This window comes from Salmo salar, chromosome ssa04, assembly GCF_905237065.1.
Source record: "Salmo salar chromosome ssa04, Ssal_v3.1, whole genome shotgun sequence".
NCBI lineage: Eukaryota > Metazoa > Chordata > Actinopteri > Salmoniformes > Salmonidae > Salmo > Salmo salar.
Window position 1 is genome coordinate 50,437,779 of NC_059445.1, and position 12,291 is coordinate 50,450,069.

General features: G+C 44.3%; 2 protein-coding genes across 3 annotated transcripts; one reads left to right on the forward strand and one right to left on the reverse strand.

The window, feature by feature from the left end:
* Nucleotides 1-761: 761 nt before the first annotated feature.
* On the reverse strand, nucleotides 762-3,999 carry LOC106603357 (tripartite motif-containing protein 16). The gene is made up of 7 exons (XM_014196925.2): nucleotides 3,321-3,999; nucleotides 3,088-3,183; nucleotides 2,558-2,791; nucleotides 2,198-2,354; nucleotides 2,050-2,106; nucleotides 1,886-1,939; nucleotides 762-1,799 (listed from the first exon to the last, which is right to left on the reverse strand). The coding sequence occupies exons 1-7, from the start codon at nucleotides 3,879-3,881 to the stop codon at nucleotides 1,249-1,251; spliced, it is 1,710 nt and encodes a 569-aa protein (XP_014052400.1). The 5' UTR covers nucleotides 3,882-3,999; the 3' UTR covers nucleotides 762-1,248.
* A 2,449-nt stretch (nucleotides 4,000-6,448) lies between these two features.
* Nucleotides 6,449-11,012, forward strand: LOC106603358 (tubulin polymerization-promoting protein family member 3). 2 transcript variants are annotated; one of them, XM_014196931.2, is made up of 4 exons: nucleotides 6,449-6,629; nucleotides 8,799-8,995; nucleotides 9,132-9,285; nucleotides 9,468-11,012. In XM_014196931.2, the coding sequence occupies exons 2-4, from the start codon at nucleotides 8,805-8,807 to the stop codon at nucleotides 9,657-9,659; spliced, it is 537 nt and encodes a 178-aa protein (XP_014052406.1). In that variant the 5' UTR covers nucleotides 6,449-6,629; nucleotides 8,799-8,804; the 3' UTR covers nucleotides 9,660-11,012. The 2 variants fall into 2 exon arrangements, with proteins under 2 accessions (XP_014052406.1, XP_014052407.1); XM_014196932.2 differs by having other exon boundaries at nucleotides 6,487-6,629; nucleotides 8,804-8,995.
* Nucleotides 11,013-12,291: the final 1,279 nt, after the last annotated feature.

Here is a 12,291-nt window from a genome sequence, read left to right on the forward strand (position 1 = left end):
CTGAGTATAGCCCACAAAGATCTCCGCCACGGCACAGCCCAAGGGGGTTGCTACCACAATGCTTCACCGTAGGGATGGTGCCAGGTTTCCTCCATACGTGACACTTGGCATTCAGGCCAAAGACTTCAATCTTGGTTTCATCAGACAAGAGAATCTTGTTTCTCATGGTCTGAGAGTCCTTTAGGTGCCTTTTGGCAAACTCCAGGCGGGCTGTCATATGCCTTTTACGAAGGAAGGAGTGGCTTCCGTCTGGCCACTACCATAAAGGCCTGATTGTTGGAATGCTGCAGAGATGGTTGTCTTTCTAGAATGTTCTCCCATATCCACATAGGAACTCTGGAGCTCTGTCAGTGACCATCAGGTTCTTGGTCACCTCCCTGACCAAGGCCCTTCTCCCCCGATTGCTCAGTTTGGCCAGCCAGTCAGCTCTAGGAAGAGTCTTGGTGATTCCAAACTTCTTTCATTTAAAAATGATGGAGGCCACTGTGTTCTTGGGGACCTTCAATGCTGCAGTAATTTTTTGGTACTCTTGTCCAGACAGTTACCTTCGACACAATCCTGTCTCGGAGCTCTACGGACAATTCCTTCGACCTCATGGCTTGGTTTTTACTCTGACATGCACTGTCAACTGTGGGACCTTAAATAGACAGGTGTGTGCCTTTCCAAATCATGTTCAATCAATTGAATTTAACACAGGTGGACTCCAATCAAGTTGTAGAAACATCTCAAGAATGATAAATGGAAACACGATGCATCTGAGCTCAATTTCAGTTTTTTTTATTTGTAATAAATTTGCAAAAATGTCAACCTGTTTTCACTTTGTCATTATGGGGTATTGTGTGTAGAATGATGATTATTTTTTAAATCCATTTTAGAATAAGGCTATATTGTAACAAGATGTGGAAAAAGGGAATACTTTCCAAATGCACTTTATACACATTTGTATCAGATACTATAGCTGGAGGATGTTCATATTTATTTACTTGCACAGTTTGTAAAGAGAACCATTGATATATTTCCAACTTAGGAATTTTCTTTGACTAAGATTACATGTCACAGTAATAAAGTCAATGGAATGATATGATTATAGTTTCTGTTTTTATCATTTGCAATATACTTAACTCTTCACTCATACGGTTTTATATTTTATTGAAATGTGTTAAATTTAAATGTTTCATGTGTGCAACATTAGCAATGTGTAGTTTACATAGTCCTATTTTCACTGAGTAGATACCCCTCAGTCTGTTATCACTGTGCTCGGTAAGGTTGGAGGTTCTGCTTTAGTTGGCAGAGGGACACGGAAGAACCCACTCCAAAGCCTGCATACAGGGGCTCAGAGAACTGGGACTTGAATTTGTGGATCAGCTCCATGGCCTCTGACACAGAATAGAAGGCCACCGTGTTGGCAGTGTAGTCCAAGTACACTCCAACCCGTGTGGCCCGCGGGGCCTCTGGCAGGTCTTTGTCCATCTTGTTGTGCCATGCGGAGTAGCCCGAGTCAGAGCAGAGCAGACTCCAGGACTTGTCGTTGTAGCCCAGCAGACTGTGAGAGTTCTTACTCTTGCGGCTGATGCTCTTGTAGGCCACTCCGATTGAGAACTCCCCACTCCACTCTGCTTCCCAGTAGTACCTGAACCCACCCAGTGACTCCCTGCATAGAACCTGGGAGAAGCCATCGAATCGCTCGGGGTGGTCCGGGTAAAACTGGACTGTCTTCTTCCGCATCACTTTGTGGTTCCCCTCAAACAGAACCAGTTCTTTGTAGGCTGTGTTGGGGTCAAAGGTGAGCGGACAGGAATCTGAGGGAAAAGTAATATTTATTGGCGTTATCAGAAAATGATATGATTGAGTTGGTATGAAGAACAGACAAGAACAGACCACTCACATCTCAAGAAGTCTGCTCTAGTTTTGGGTTCCTGAAAATCTGCCCTGGAGGGTGCTGTATTAGTGCCGGAACAAAATATGGATTATATCATCAGAGATATTCAGATTGAAAAATGATATTTTTTCCACAGATAATAAACCAATGTAAACTTCATAAATATATACCTTTGAATTGTTTGTCTCCACCTCTTGGTGAAAGTATGTACACAGGGGTATCACTTACTGTAAATGTAAAATTACAGTTGGTTATCACAATGTAATGCTATACTCTTTCTGTACAAAGGCTGTGTTGTAGTCGCATTAATATACTAACCTAGCTTGGAGATTTTGCTCAACTCCTTCTTACAGATGTCATCTAGATGCTCCTTCATGTCGGTGGCAGTCTTCGTGATCTCTCCGAAGGAGAACTGGGGGTTGATTAGTACTTTGGGCACCATGGGCTCAGGAGGAACACACAGCGTGGGGAAATTCTACATAGTGCCGAAGTAAGATATGAAATACTGTTTCAGTGAGTAATTTTTAATTAAATAGACACAAGGAGAATAACATATTTGAATTGAATAGGCTTGCTTTTCATTGTAATGCCAATGCTAGATTCCTAATATTTTGTTGAATATTGTACTGATCCTTGTTCCGACAGCTCAGTGTCCCCCCCCTTCCTCTAGTCCACTACCTGTAGGAAGTGGATGTTGTCCTCTGTGTCCAGGATCTGGCGCAGCTCAACATCTTTGCGCTGCAGCTCCAGGATCTCCTGCTCCAGCCGCTCCACGTATCCCTCAGCCTGTGACATGGCCACCTGCATGTTGGCCTTGGTCAGCTGGCTCACCTCAGCGTGCCATCGCTCCACTGCCTGCAACATCTCACTGAAGATCTTATCACTGTCCGACATCACCCGCTGGGCATTGCTCTGACGTTAGGGGAGGGAGATACTGCATATTACACAAATATCATTGTGTTGTTTATATATATATATATATATATATATATATATATATATATATATAGACATAAAATTAAAAACAAAACATTGCAAACATTGCAACATTGCAAACTCACATTGTTTTAATTCATATACTATATCATAGTAATGATTTTGTGCTTCTAAGACAAAAGTTTATGATCAAACAAATATACCATTAATGAAGGGATGTAGTCTCATAAAAAGTACCATAAATTGACCTAGGAAATGGAAATGGACCTAACCTTGAGAACGTCAACATTGTGTCGCAACTCCTGCAGTTCCTTCATCCGCTCCTGAATGATGTGCTGGACCTCAGACTGGGTCACTGCCAGGTTTTTCTGTTGAAGAAGAAGAGGAACCATAAGACCTTTTTGTCTTTAGAAGTTTCAAATGAATTTCAACCATAGCATTGCAGTTGTCATGTACTGGTAGAGCGGTGAGGGTAGATTGTTCCAGTGTGTAAGAGCAGTCTTGCCTGTTTCTCAGCGCGCTCCTCCTCAGCAGAGATGATGTTGTGGCTGCGGTGCTCCCTGACGGTACACAGCACACAGATACACATCTGGTCCGAGCGACAGAACAGCTCCAGGCCCTTCTGGTGCTGCGGACAGATCTTCCTGTCCAGGTGACCTGTCTCATCCACCAGCTTGTGCCTCTTGAAGGTGGCCGACTCGTAGTGAGGCTTGACGTGTGTCTCGCAGTAGTAGGCCAGGCACATCAGGCAGGACTTGACAGCCTTGCTGCGGCGGCCTACACAGAAGTCACACAGTGAATCCCTCTGGAGGTAGGGGAAGGGCTGCAGCTCGAGCTCCTGGGTCACGTTGGGCACACTGCGCCTCAGCACGGGGCGAGGGCTGAAAGTGGCCCGGCACTGGGGGCAGCTGTACACCCCCAGGTGGTCGTACTGGTCCCAGTAGATCTTGATGCACTCCAGACAGTAGGTGTCTCCACAGGAGATGGTGACGGGGTCTCGCAGCATGTCTGCACACAGAAGACATGTGTAGCCATCTGGAGACAGGGGGAAGTTAGACTCAGCCATGGACCTGCTGGGTCAGACTGTCTGAGACAGGGAAATAACCTGTTTGGAGAAAAGTACTGACTGATCACAGAATGATTCTCCACTGACCTGTGTTTAAAGAGAGTAAAGCCAGAGCCCAGGCCCCTTCCACGGGTATTTAAAGGTGAGGCTTTGTTTTAGTGTAAACAGAGAATACATGAAAAGACACGTCGATTTTTTGTTGACACAACAGCAGTGAGAGTTTTATGGTGGCTGACAACGTCCACGGTCAAAACAGTCTGTCCTGCTTGTTCTCTGTAAAATAAATCTAGGACAGTGGTTCTCAAACCTCTCCTCTGGGACAATTTGAATCAGGTGTTTCCCAATTTTGTTGTAGCCCTGAACTAACTCACCTGATTCACCTAGTCAAGGGCTTGATGATTCGTTGACAATTTGAGTCAGGTGTGCTAGCTGTGGAATAGTTAAAATACATGGAACGTCTGGGAGTCCCCGAGGAGAGGTTTGAGAACCACAAATCTAGGACACAGCACCATCATGTTTATACGCACACAACACAGTTACAGTAAACATAGCCTAAAGGACAAGGTCAAATCTCTGCCTGTCCCATCTGGGTAAACATGCCCTCTGAATCACACAGCTGAATAATCTACAGTTGAAGTCGGAAGTTTACATACACCTTAGCCAAATACATTTAAACTCATTTTTTCACAATTCCTGACATTTAATCCTAGTAAAAATTCCCTGTCTTAGGTCAGTTAGGATCACCACTTTATTTTAAGAATGTGAAATGTTAGAACAATAGTAGAGAGAATTATTTATTTCAGCTTTTATTTCTTTCATCACATTCCCAGTGGGTCAGAAGTTTACATACACTCAATTAGCATTTGGTAGCATTGCCTTTAAATTGTTTAACTTGGGTCAAACGTTTTGGGTAGCCTTCCACAAGCTTCCCACAATAAGATGGGTGAATTTTGTCCCATTCCTCCTGACAGAACTGGTGTAACTGAGTCAAGTTTGTAGGCCTCCTTGCTCGCACACGCTTTTTCAGTTCTGCCCACACATTTTCTATAGGATTGAGGTCAGGGCTTTGTGATGACCACTCCAATACCTTGACTTTGTTGTCCTTAAGCAGTTGCCGAAGTATGCTTCGGGTCATTGTCCATTTGGAAGACCCATTTGCAACCAAGCTTTAACTTCCTGACTGATATCTTGAGATGTTGCTTCAATATATCCACATAATTTTCTTTCCTCATGATGCCATCTATTTTGTGAAGTGCACCAGTCCCTCCTGCAGCAAAGCACCACCACAACATGATGCTGCCACCCCCGTGCTTCACGGTTGGGATGGTGTTCTTCGGCTTGCAAGGCTCCCCCTTTTTCCTCCAAACATAGCAATGGTCATTATGGCCAAACAGTACTATTTTTGTTTCATCAGACCATAGAATATTTCTCCAAAAAGTATGAAATTTGTCCCCATGTGCAGTTGCAAACCGTAGTCTGGCTTTTTTATGCCGGTTTTGGAGCAGTGGCTTCTTCCTTGCTGAGCGGCTTTTCAGGTTATGTCGATATAGGACTCGTTTTACTTTGGATATAGGTACTTTTGTACCTGTTTCCTCCAGCATCTTCACAAGGTCCTTTGCTGTTGTTATGGGATTGATTTGCACTTTTCGCACCAAAGTTTGTCAACAAGAAATTTGTGGAGTGGTTGAAAAACGAGTTTTAATGACTCCAACCTAAGTGTATGTAAACTTCCGACTTCAACTGTATGTGTATCTTGTAAACAGAACATTATTCTAGATTATTCCCACTCTCTAGAACGGAACAGAACATTATCCACGTGATATTCGTGGTGCCAGTACCAGATTAGCCACTAAAGGGTGGGGTTTCATCCAACATCCTTTCTCATTAAACGAATGGGTTTCACTGTTCAATTGTAATGGCCATTTGTTAAAGATGTGTCAAACATGGGGTGAGGGTTATGATTGAGTCAGTGTTAAAAAAACATAATATGCTTCATATAATGGGCATAGACAGAGCGAATGGCAGTGAATAGAAACAAATAAACATAATTGCTGCGTATGGATTTGTGTATCATGTTAGTTTAAATAAGCTCCTGACTGGCGCAGCGGTCAAAGACACTGTATCTCAGTGCAAGAGGCATCACTGCAGTACCTGGTTTGAATCCAGGCTGCCTCACATCCGGCCGTGATTGGGAGTCCCATAGGGTGGCGCACAATTAATTAGTCCAGTGTCGTCCGGGGTAGTCGTTGTAAATAAGAATTTGTTCTCAACTGACTTGCCTAGTTGAATGAAGGTTAAATAAATAAATACAAGTATTAGATGTTTACTGTTCGTATACAATATAGTGCTGTCCTCATTTTATAGGCTGTTCTTCATGTTTGTCAAAACAAAGGCCCTCTTTGTTGCTCTGGACAGACAGACAGAGGACAGGGCGTGGTTGCACCAGTTGTGAGCCAAATCATATAGGACAGAGAGGGGAGGGGGAGAAAGGGAGGGGGTAAGGTTGAGAGAAAGAGGGAGTGAACGAGCGAACGCATGCGCCCAAGAGTGACAGGCAGCATATGATGTCATGGCTTGTGCTGGTCTGTGCTCTCTCTCTCCCCACCCTCTGTTCTTCATCTCCCTCCCCTCTCTCTCCACCTCTCTCATCATTGTGAAGGTGGTGTGAACGGTAGGGCTAGGAGGAGGACACACAGCATTAGCACGGGCATCCCCAGCATCATCACTCAGCATCCCTTCACCTCAAAGGTAAACATGTCTCTATTTATAGTTATCCTGTACCTTAGTCTATGGGCCAGAAATGAAGAGGTTCAAACACAATGCATGACAGAAAATCATAGAAATGAGAAGCCATTTGTTTGACATCATTTAATGTGCTCACTGTCCTCTTTTTGGTTTACTTTTCTTTTGTGCTTACTTTCAGGCATCTTTACTAGACTACATTGTCATACTTTATTTGAAATGTACATACGTGTAGACATATATACACTGAGTGTACAAAACATTAGGAACACCTGGTGGATCCAGGCGAAAGCTATGATCCCTTATTGATGTCCCTTGTTAAATCCACTTTAAATCAGTGTAGATGAAGGGGAGGAGACAGGTTAAAGAAGGATTTTTAATCCTAGAGACAGTTAAGACGTGGATTGTGTGTGTGCCATTCAGAGGGTGAATCAGCAAGACAAAAGATTTAAGTGCCTTTGAACGGGGTATGGCAGTAGGTGCCAGGTGCACTGGTTTGAGTGTGTCAAGAACTGCAACGCTGCTGGGTTTTTCACACTCAACAGTTTCCTGTGTTTATCAAGAATGGTCCACCACCCAAAGGACATCCAGCCAATTTGACACAATTGTGGGAAGTATTGGACTCAACATGGGCCAGCATCCCGTTGGAACGCTTTCGACACCTTGTAGAATCCATGCCCTGATGAATTCAGGGCTGTTCTGAGGGCAAAATAATGTGTTCTTAATGTTTTATACACTCAGTGTATATTATATGTCATGGGGCTATATTGCATAATGTTTGTGTTTAACTTGTGGAATGTTCCTGTACTGTAAAAAATGACTTCAAGATATAATAATATTTCTTTACATTTTGAATATCAAATGCTCCATGGCCCAGTTTTGGATAAAATACATTAACTTGTTAGCCATCATGAATGGACAAGACACATTATAAAAACAGAGAAAGTGAGCAGTCTGGTGGTCTCATTTAGTGAAAATAATTGAGATATTTTCCCCAACAACAGGCTGCTCTCCAGGAATCATACATCATGGAACGTTATTTAATTAAGTAGCTGCCAGAGAGTAGCTGAAACAACAGTAACAGTTCAAGATGTGTGTGTGTGGATATGGGTGTGTGTGTGTGTTTTGGATATGGGTGTGTGTGTGTGTGTGTGTGTGTGTTTGGATATGGGTGTGTGTGTGTGTGGATATGGGTGTGTGGATATGGGCGTGTGTGTGTGTGTTTGGATATGGGTGTGTGTGTGTGTGTGTGTGTGTGTGATATGGGTGTGTGTGTGTGTGTGTGTGTGTGTGTGTGTGTGTGTGTGTGTGTGTGTGTGTGTGTGTGTGTGTGTGTGTGTGTGTTCACCATAAGTCAGCGGCCACAGCAGCCATTTCTTGGCGGGGCAGGGAATCAATCCAGCTAATGGATTCATTACAAACAAGTGAGTATGTGAGTAATGCCCAGAAGACATGGTGTGCTGAATGTCTTGGCTTAACGACCAAATCTCTCCCAATACTTAATACCTAATTTCCTGTTCGTGGACACACAGCGTCCTCCCAATGTTATTTCAATATTATGGCAGTGCACCTGGTCTTTGTGTGAGAAACAACAACCATCTCAACTGTATGCCTTTCTCATACATCCCATCCTTAATGTTGTACCGCTCCCTCTCATCACCCCCTCTCTCTCTCACCCCCTCTCCCTCTCGTCATCTCTCTCCCTCTCTCTCTCTCATCCTCCCTCTCTCTCTCTCTCATCACCCCCCTCTCTCATCACCCCCCTCTCTCTCATCATCCCCCCTCTCTCTCATCATCCCCCTCTCTCATCATCCCCCCTCTCTCATCATCCCCCTCTCTCATCATCCCCCCTCTCTCATCATCCCCCTCTCTCATCATCCCCTCTCTCTCTCATCATCCCTCTCTCTCATCATCCCCCTCTCTCATCATCCCCCTCTCTCATCATCCCCCTCTCTCATCATCCCCCCTCTCTCATCATCCCCCCCTCTATCATCATCCCCCCTCTCTCTCTCTCTCTCCTACCCCCCCCCTCTCTCTCTCATCCCTCTCGCTCTCTCTCTCATCCCTTTCTCATCCCTCTCTCATCATCCCCCTCTCTCATCCCCCCCTCTCTCTCTCTCATCCCTTTCTCATCTCTCTCTCATCATCCCCCTGTCTCCCTCCCTCTCTGTATAGGACAGAATGGCAGAGGGCTCAGTATCAGAAGCAGAGGTGGAGACGGCCTTCAAGAAGTTTGCCATTCATGGGGACACCAAGGCTACTGGGAAGGAGATGAATGGCAAGAACTTTGCCAAACTCTGCAAGGACTGCCGGGTCATCGACGGCAAGAACGTCACCGCCACCGACGTGGACATCGTCTTCACTAAAGTCAAGTGAGAGACTCCGTCCAGTTTCAAATCTCCACACTGAAAGATCCAGTCATCTTTCTAGTGAGAGGGAAAACAGCCAGAGGACCTCAGAATACCTTATCAGGAATTACATACAAAATTTTGTGTCTGTGTATTTTAGGGCGAAGACAGCTCGTGTGATCACCTTTGAGCAATTCAGCCAGGCCCTGTCAGAGTTGGCCCCGAAACGTTTTAAAGGGAAGGGCCAGGAGGAGACGCTGCAGCAGCTCTACGGCCTCATAGCAGGGAAGGAGCCCTCCAACGCGGGCGTCACCGTGAGTGTCTACCTGTCAGCAGCACACTGCCTGATAATATTACAGTCTCAGAGAGAGAAAGAGTGTGTGTGTGTGTCCGTGTGTGTGCTGTGTGTTTGCATATGTGTAAGGGGTGGGTAAGTTCTTGCTTTGTATGCTCATCTCTCATTCTCTCTTTCCTTCTCTCTTTTTCCTGCTCATAGAAAGTGGCCAAGGCAGCGGCGGTGGACAGACTGACAGACACCACCAAATTCACGGGGGCACACAAGGAGCGTTTTGACGAGACTGGCAAAGGGAAGGGCAAGGCTGGGCGAGAGGAGATCCCAGATGCCAGTGGCTATGTCGGGGCCTACAAGGGCAAGGGCACCTATGAGGATAAGGTCAAGGAAGCATAGGCAGGATAGAGGAAACAGAGAGAGAGCTACTTAGACCCTACCATTTACCCCTAAGACCCCCTAAATACTGGACTTTCAATTAGAACTGAGAACTGCACAGGTACAGGTGGATGAACTGTTCAGTCACTAGATGCCATAGTATCAGGGGAGGCCATCATTGTAAATAATCATTTCTTCTTAACTGACTTGCCTAGTTAAATAAAGGTTACATTTAAAAATGTAAAAATATATCCTCAGAGTTACAGGGTGGGGTTGGGGTGGTAGGATGGAGAGGGGAGGTGTAACGGTTCCAGTGGGGAGTAAACCTGAATATGAAACATTACCTTTATTAATTGATAAAGAATAATGATTTCTTAGGGAGAAAATGTACTTAAATAATCTATATACTCCCCCTTCCTAAATGCTCCAGCCCAACCCCTGACCCCATCCCTCCCAGCTTTACTAAACACCTCAGTCAGCACACTTATTACTACAGGAAGTAACTCAGCTCCCTACTACTACAGGAAGTAACTCAGCTCCCTACTACTACAGGAAGTAGTCAGCTCCCTACTACTACAGGAAATAACTCAGCTCCCTACTACTACAGGAAGTAACTCAGCTCCCTACTACTACAGGAAGTAACTCAGCTCCCTACTACTACAGGAAGTAACTCAGCTCCCTACTACTACAGGAAGTAACTCAGCTCCCTACTACTACAGGAAGTAACTCAGCTCCCTACTACTACAGGAAGTAACTCAGCTCCCTACTACTACAGGAAGTAACTCATCTCCCTACTACTACAGGAAGTAACTCATCTCCCTACTACTACAGGAAGTAACTCATCTCCCTACTACTACAGGAAGTAACTCAGCTCCCTACTACTACAGGAAATAACTCAGCTTCCTACTACTACACACATTGTGCCTTATCATTGAGGTTGCTTCTAACACTAATGCCCTGGTATTATGCACTTCTTTCACTCACATCCTTCTCAACTGATGTACATAGCTTCATCTGCTCTGCTATAATAACTGTATATTGGAAATATAAATGGATGAATTAATAAATACATTATTAGATGATGTAATAGATTAATGAATGGTGAATACATTCAAAGGTATATAGACTGTATCTGGACATTATAGTCCTTTGCTTGTGCTGTAGATTGGACACATGGAATAAGAGACAGATGAGTCCTCTCCTCCTCTGAGAAGATGAGAACTCTGTCTGTTGGAGGAATGGGAGCCTCCTGACTGCACTGCATTGTTGTTCTGTCCTTCCTGATCACTGTACAGTCTAGCTGTGTCTCCCTCTGTTCTGAAGAGCTGGAAAATACTATGTAAACGCTAAAATAAATCACTGAGCAGCAAATCAGATCATGTGAAAGAGTTATTTTTTCTCTCTGTCTCTCTCACACACACACACACACACACACACACACACACACACACACACACACACACACACACACACACACACACACACACACACACACACACACACACACACTTAATCAATTCATATCAAAGTTACAGGGATTAGTACTATTCCATTGGGTACTACACACCCAAAAACAAAGTATCTGTCCCTAATACCTTTACAAAGCCAGTCTGCTTCCTCTGTTATTAAGTCCCATACTGGTGCAACAAGGCTATAAAGTGAATGAGGACCTCCCCAAGACATAGTCACCCCCTGTCTATCTGAGACCTGTGCTGAGCTGAAAGATGTGAGGTGAGACACATGGAATGGTGTTTATTGTAGTTGACTGTCCTCTGTAGTATGTTGCTATGGGTGGAACATCCCTCTGGGATAGGTGATGAATGATGCTCTGCTTGCATGTGACATTCTATGTCATGTTCAGTGGGAGTGTGCTTTGGTGAATGTTCAGATCAGTTCAGAATAGTTCAATTCACTATTGTGTTATGAATGCACGTAACAATGCACTTAAAAAGAAATGCCTTTGTGTGTGAGGGTGTGTCTGTGTTGTGTTCTGTCCTCCCAGGTATCATGCTGCTGTGTGTGTTGTAGACAGGACCTACTCCTGGAACAGCCCGGGACAACACTCTGAGAGACAAAGAACACAGAGAAAGTGTCCGTACTGTATATAAGTGTTTATAATAATCTGGTTTGAGTCTCAATAAGGATGTGTGTTAGTGTGTGCAGGTGTACAGAGTGTGTGACAGACCCAGCGTCCTGTGGCTGCGGTGTGATGCAGAGACAGGTGGGGCAGCTGCAGAACTACTACTACTCTGACCCAGCTAAAGACATGCCTAGAGACAGCCCAGACTGCACTGGCTGACATTAAGGGTGAGAGTCTTATCTATGCCTGCATATCTGTGTGTTTTACAATCAGATTATTAACGATCCATGTGAAAGTAAACCCAGCACAGGACACAAAACTCCATCTGAGTTGTTTATTCTGTCAAAGCTTGAATTTAAAATAGGATCATGTACTGTAGGAGGGAAATCACCATGAAGTAAAGTTCAGTCTAAATCACAATCAAGGGAAATAAATCTGTTAGTAAAGTGCATAAAAACAATCTGAGTACAATAAGTACAAAGTGAAATGCATAAACAGTAGTGCTTTCTATTAAAAAACAAAAAGTAGATATAAATAAATACAGCTATGTACTTTTACCACCTGGCTACACAT

What these genes read in the sequence shown, in the direction of transcription:
- LOC106603357 (XM_014196925.2), bottom strand. Translation starts at nt 3,881, where the DNA reads ATGGCTGAGTCTAACTTCCCCCTGTCTCCAGATGGCTACACATGTCTT. An exon ending in TGGAGACAAACAATTCAAAG is followed by an intron (nt 1,940 to 2,049) that starts GTATATATTTAT and finishes GCACTAATACAG; the next exon opens with CACCCTCCAGGGCAGATTTT. An exon ending in TAGAGCAGACTTCTTGAGAT is followed by an intron (nt 1,800 to 1,885) that starts GTGAGTGGTCTG and finishes CTTTTCCCTCAG; the next exon opens with ATTCCTGTCCGCTCACCTTT.
- LOC106603358 (XM_014196931.2), top strand. Translation starts at nt 8,805, where the DNA reads ATGGCAGAGGGCTCAGTATCAGAAGCAGAGGTGGAGACGGCCTTCAAG. An exon ending in ATCGTCTTCACTAAAGTCAA is followed by an intron (nt 8,996 to 9,131) that starts GTGAGAGACTCC and finishes TGTGTATTTTAG; the next exon opens with GGCGAAGACAGCTCGTGTGA. An exon ending in CCTCCAACGCGGGCGTCACC is followed by an intron (nt 9,286 to 9,467) that starts GTGAGTGTCTAC and finishes TCCTGCTCATAG; the next exon opens with AAAGTGGCCAAGGCAGCGGC.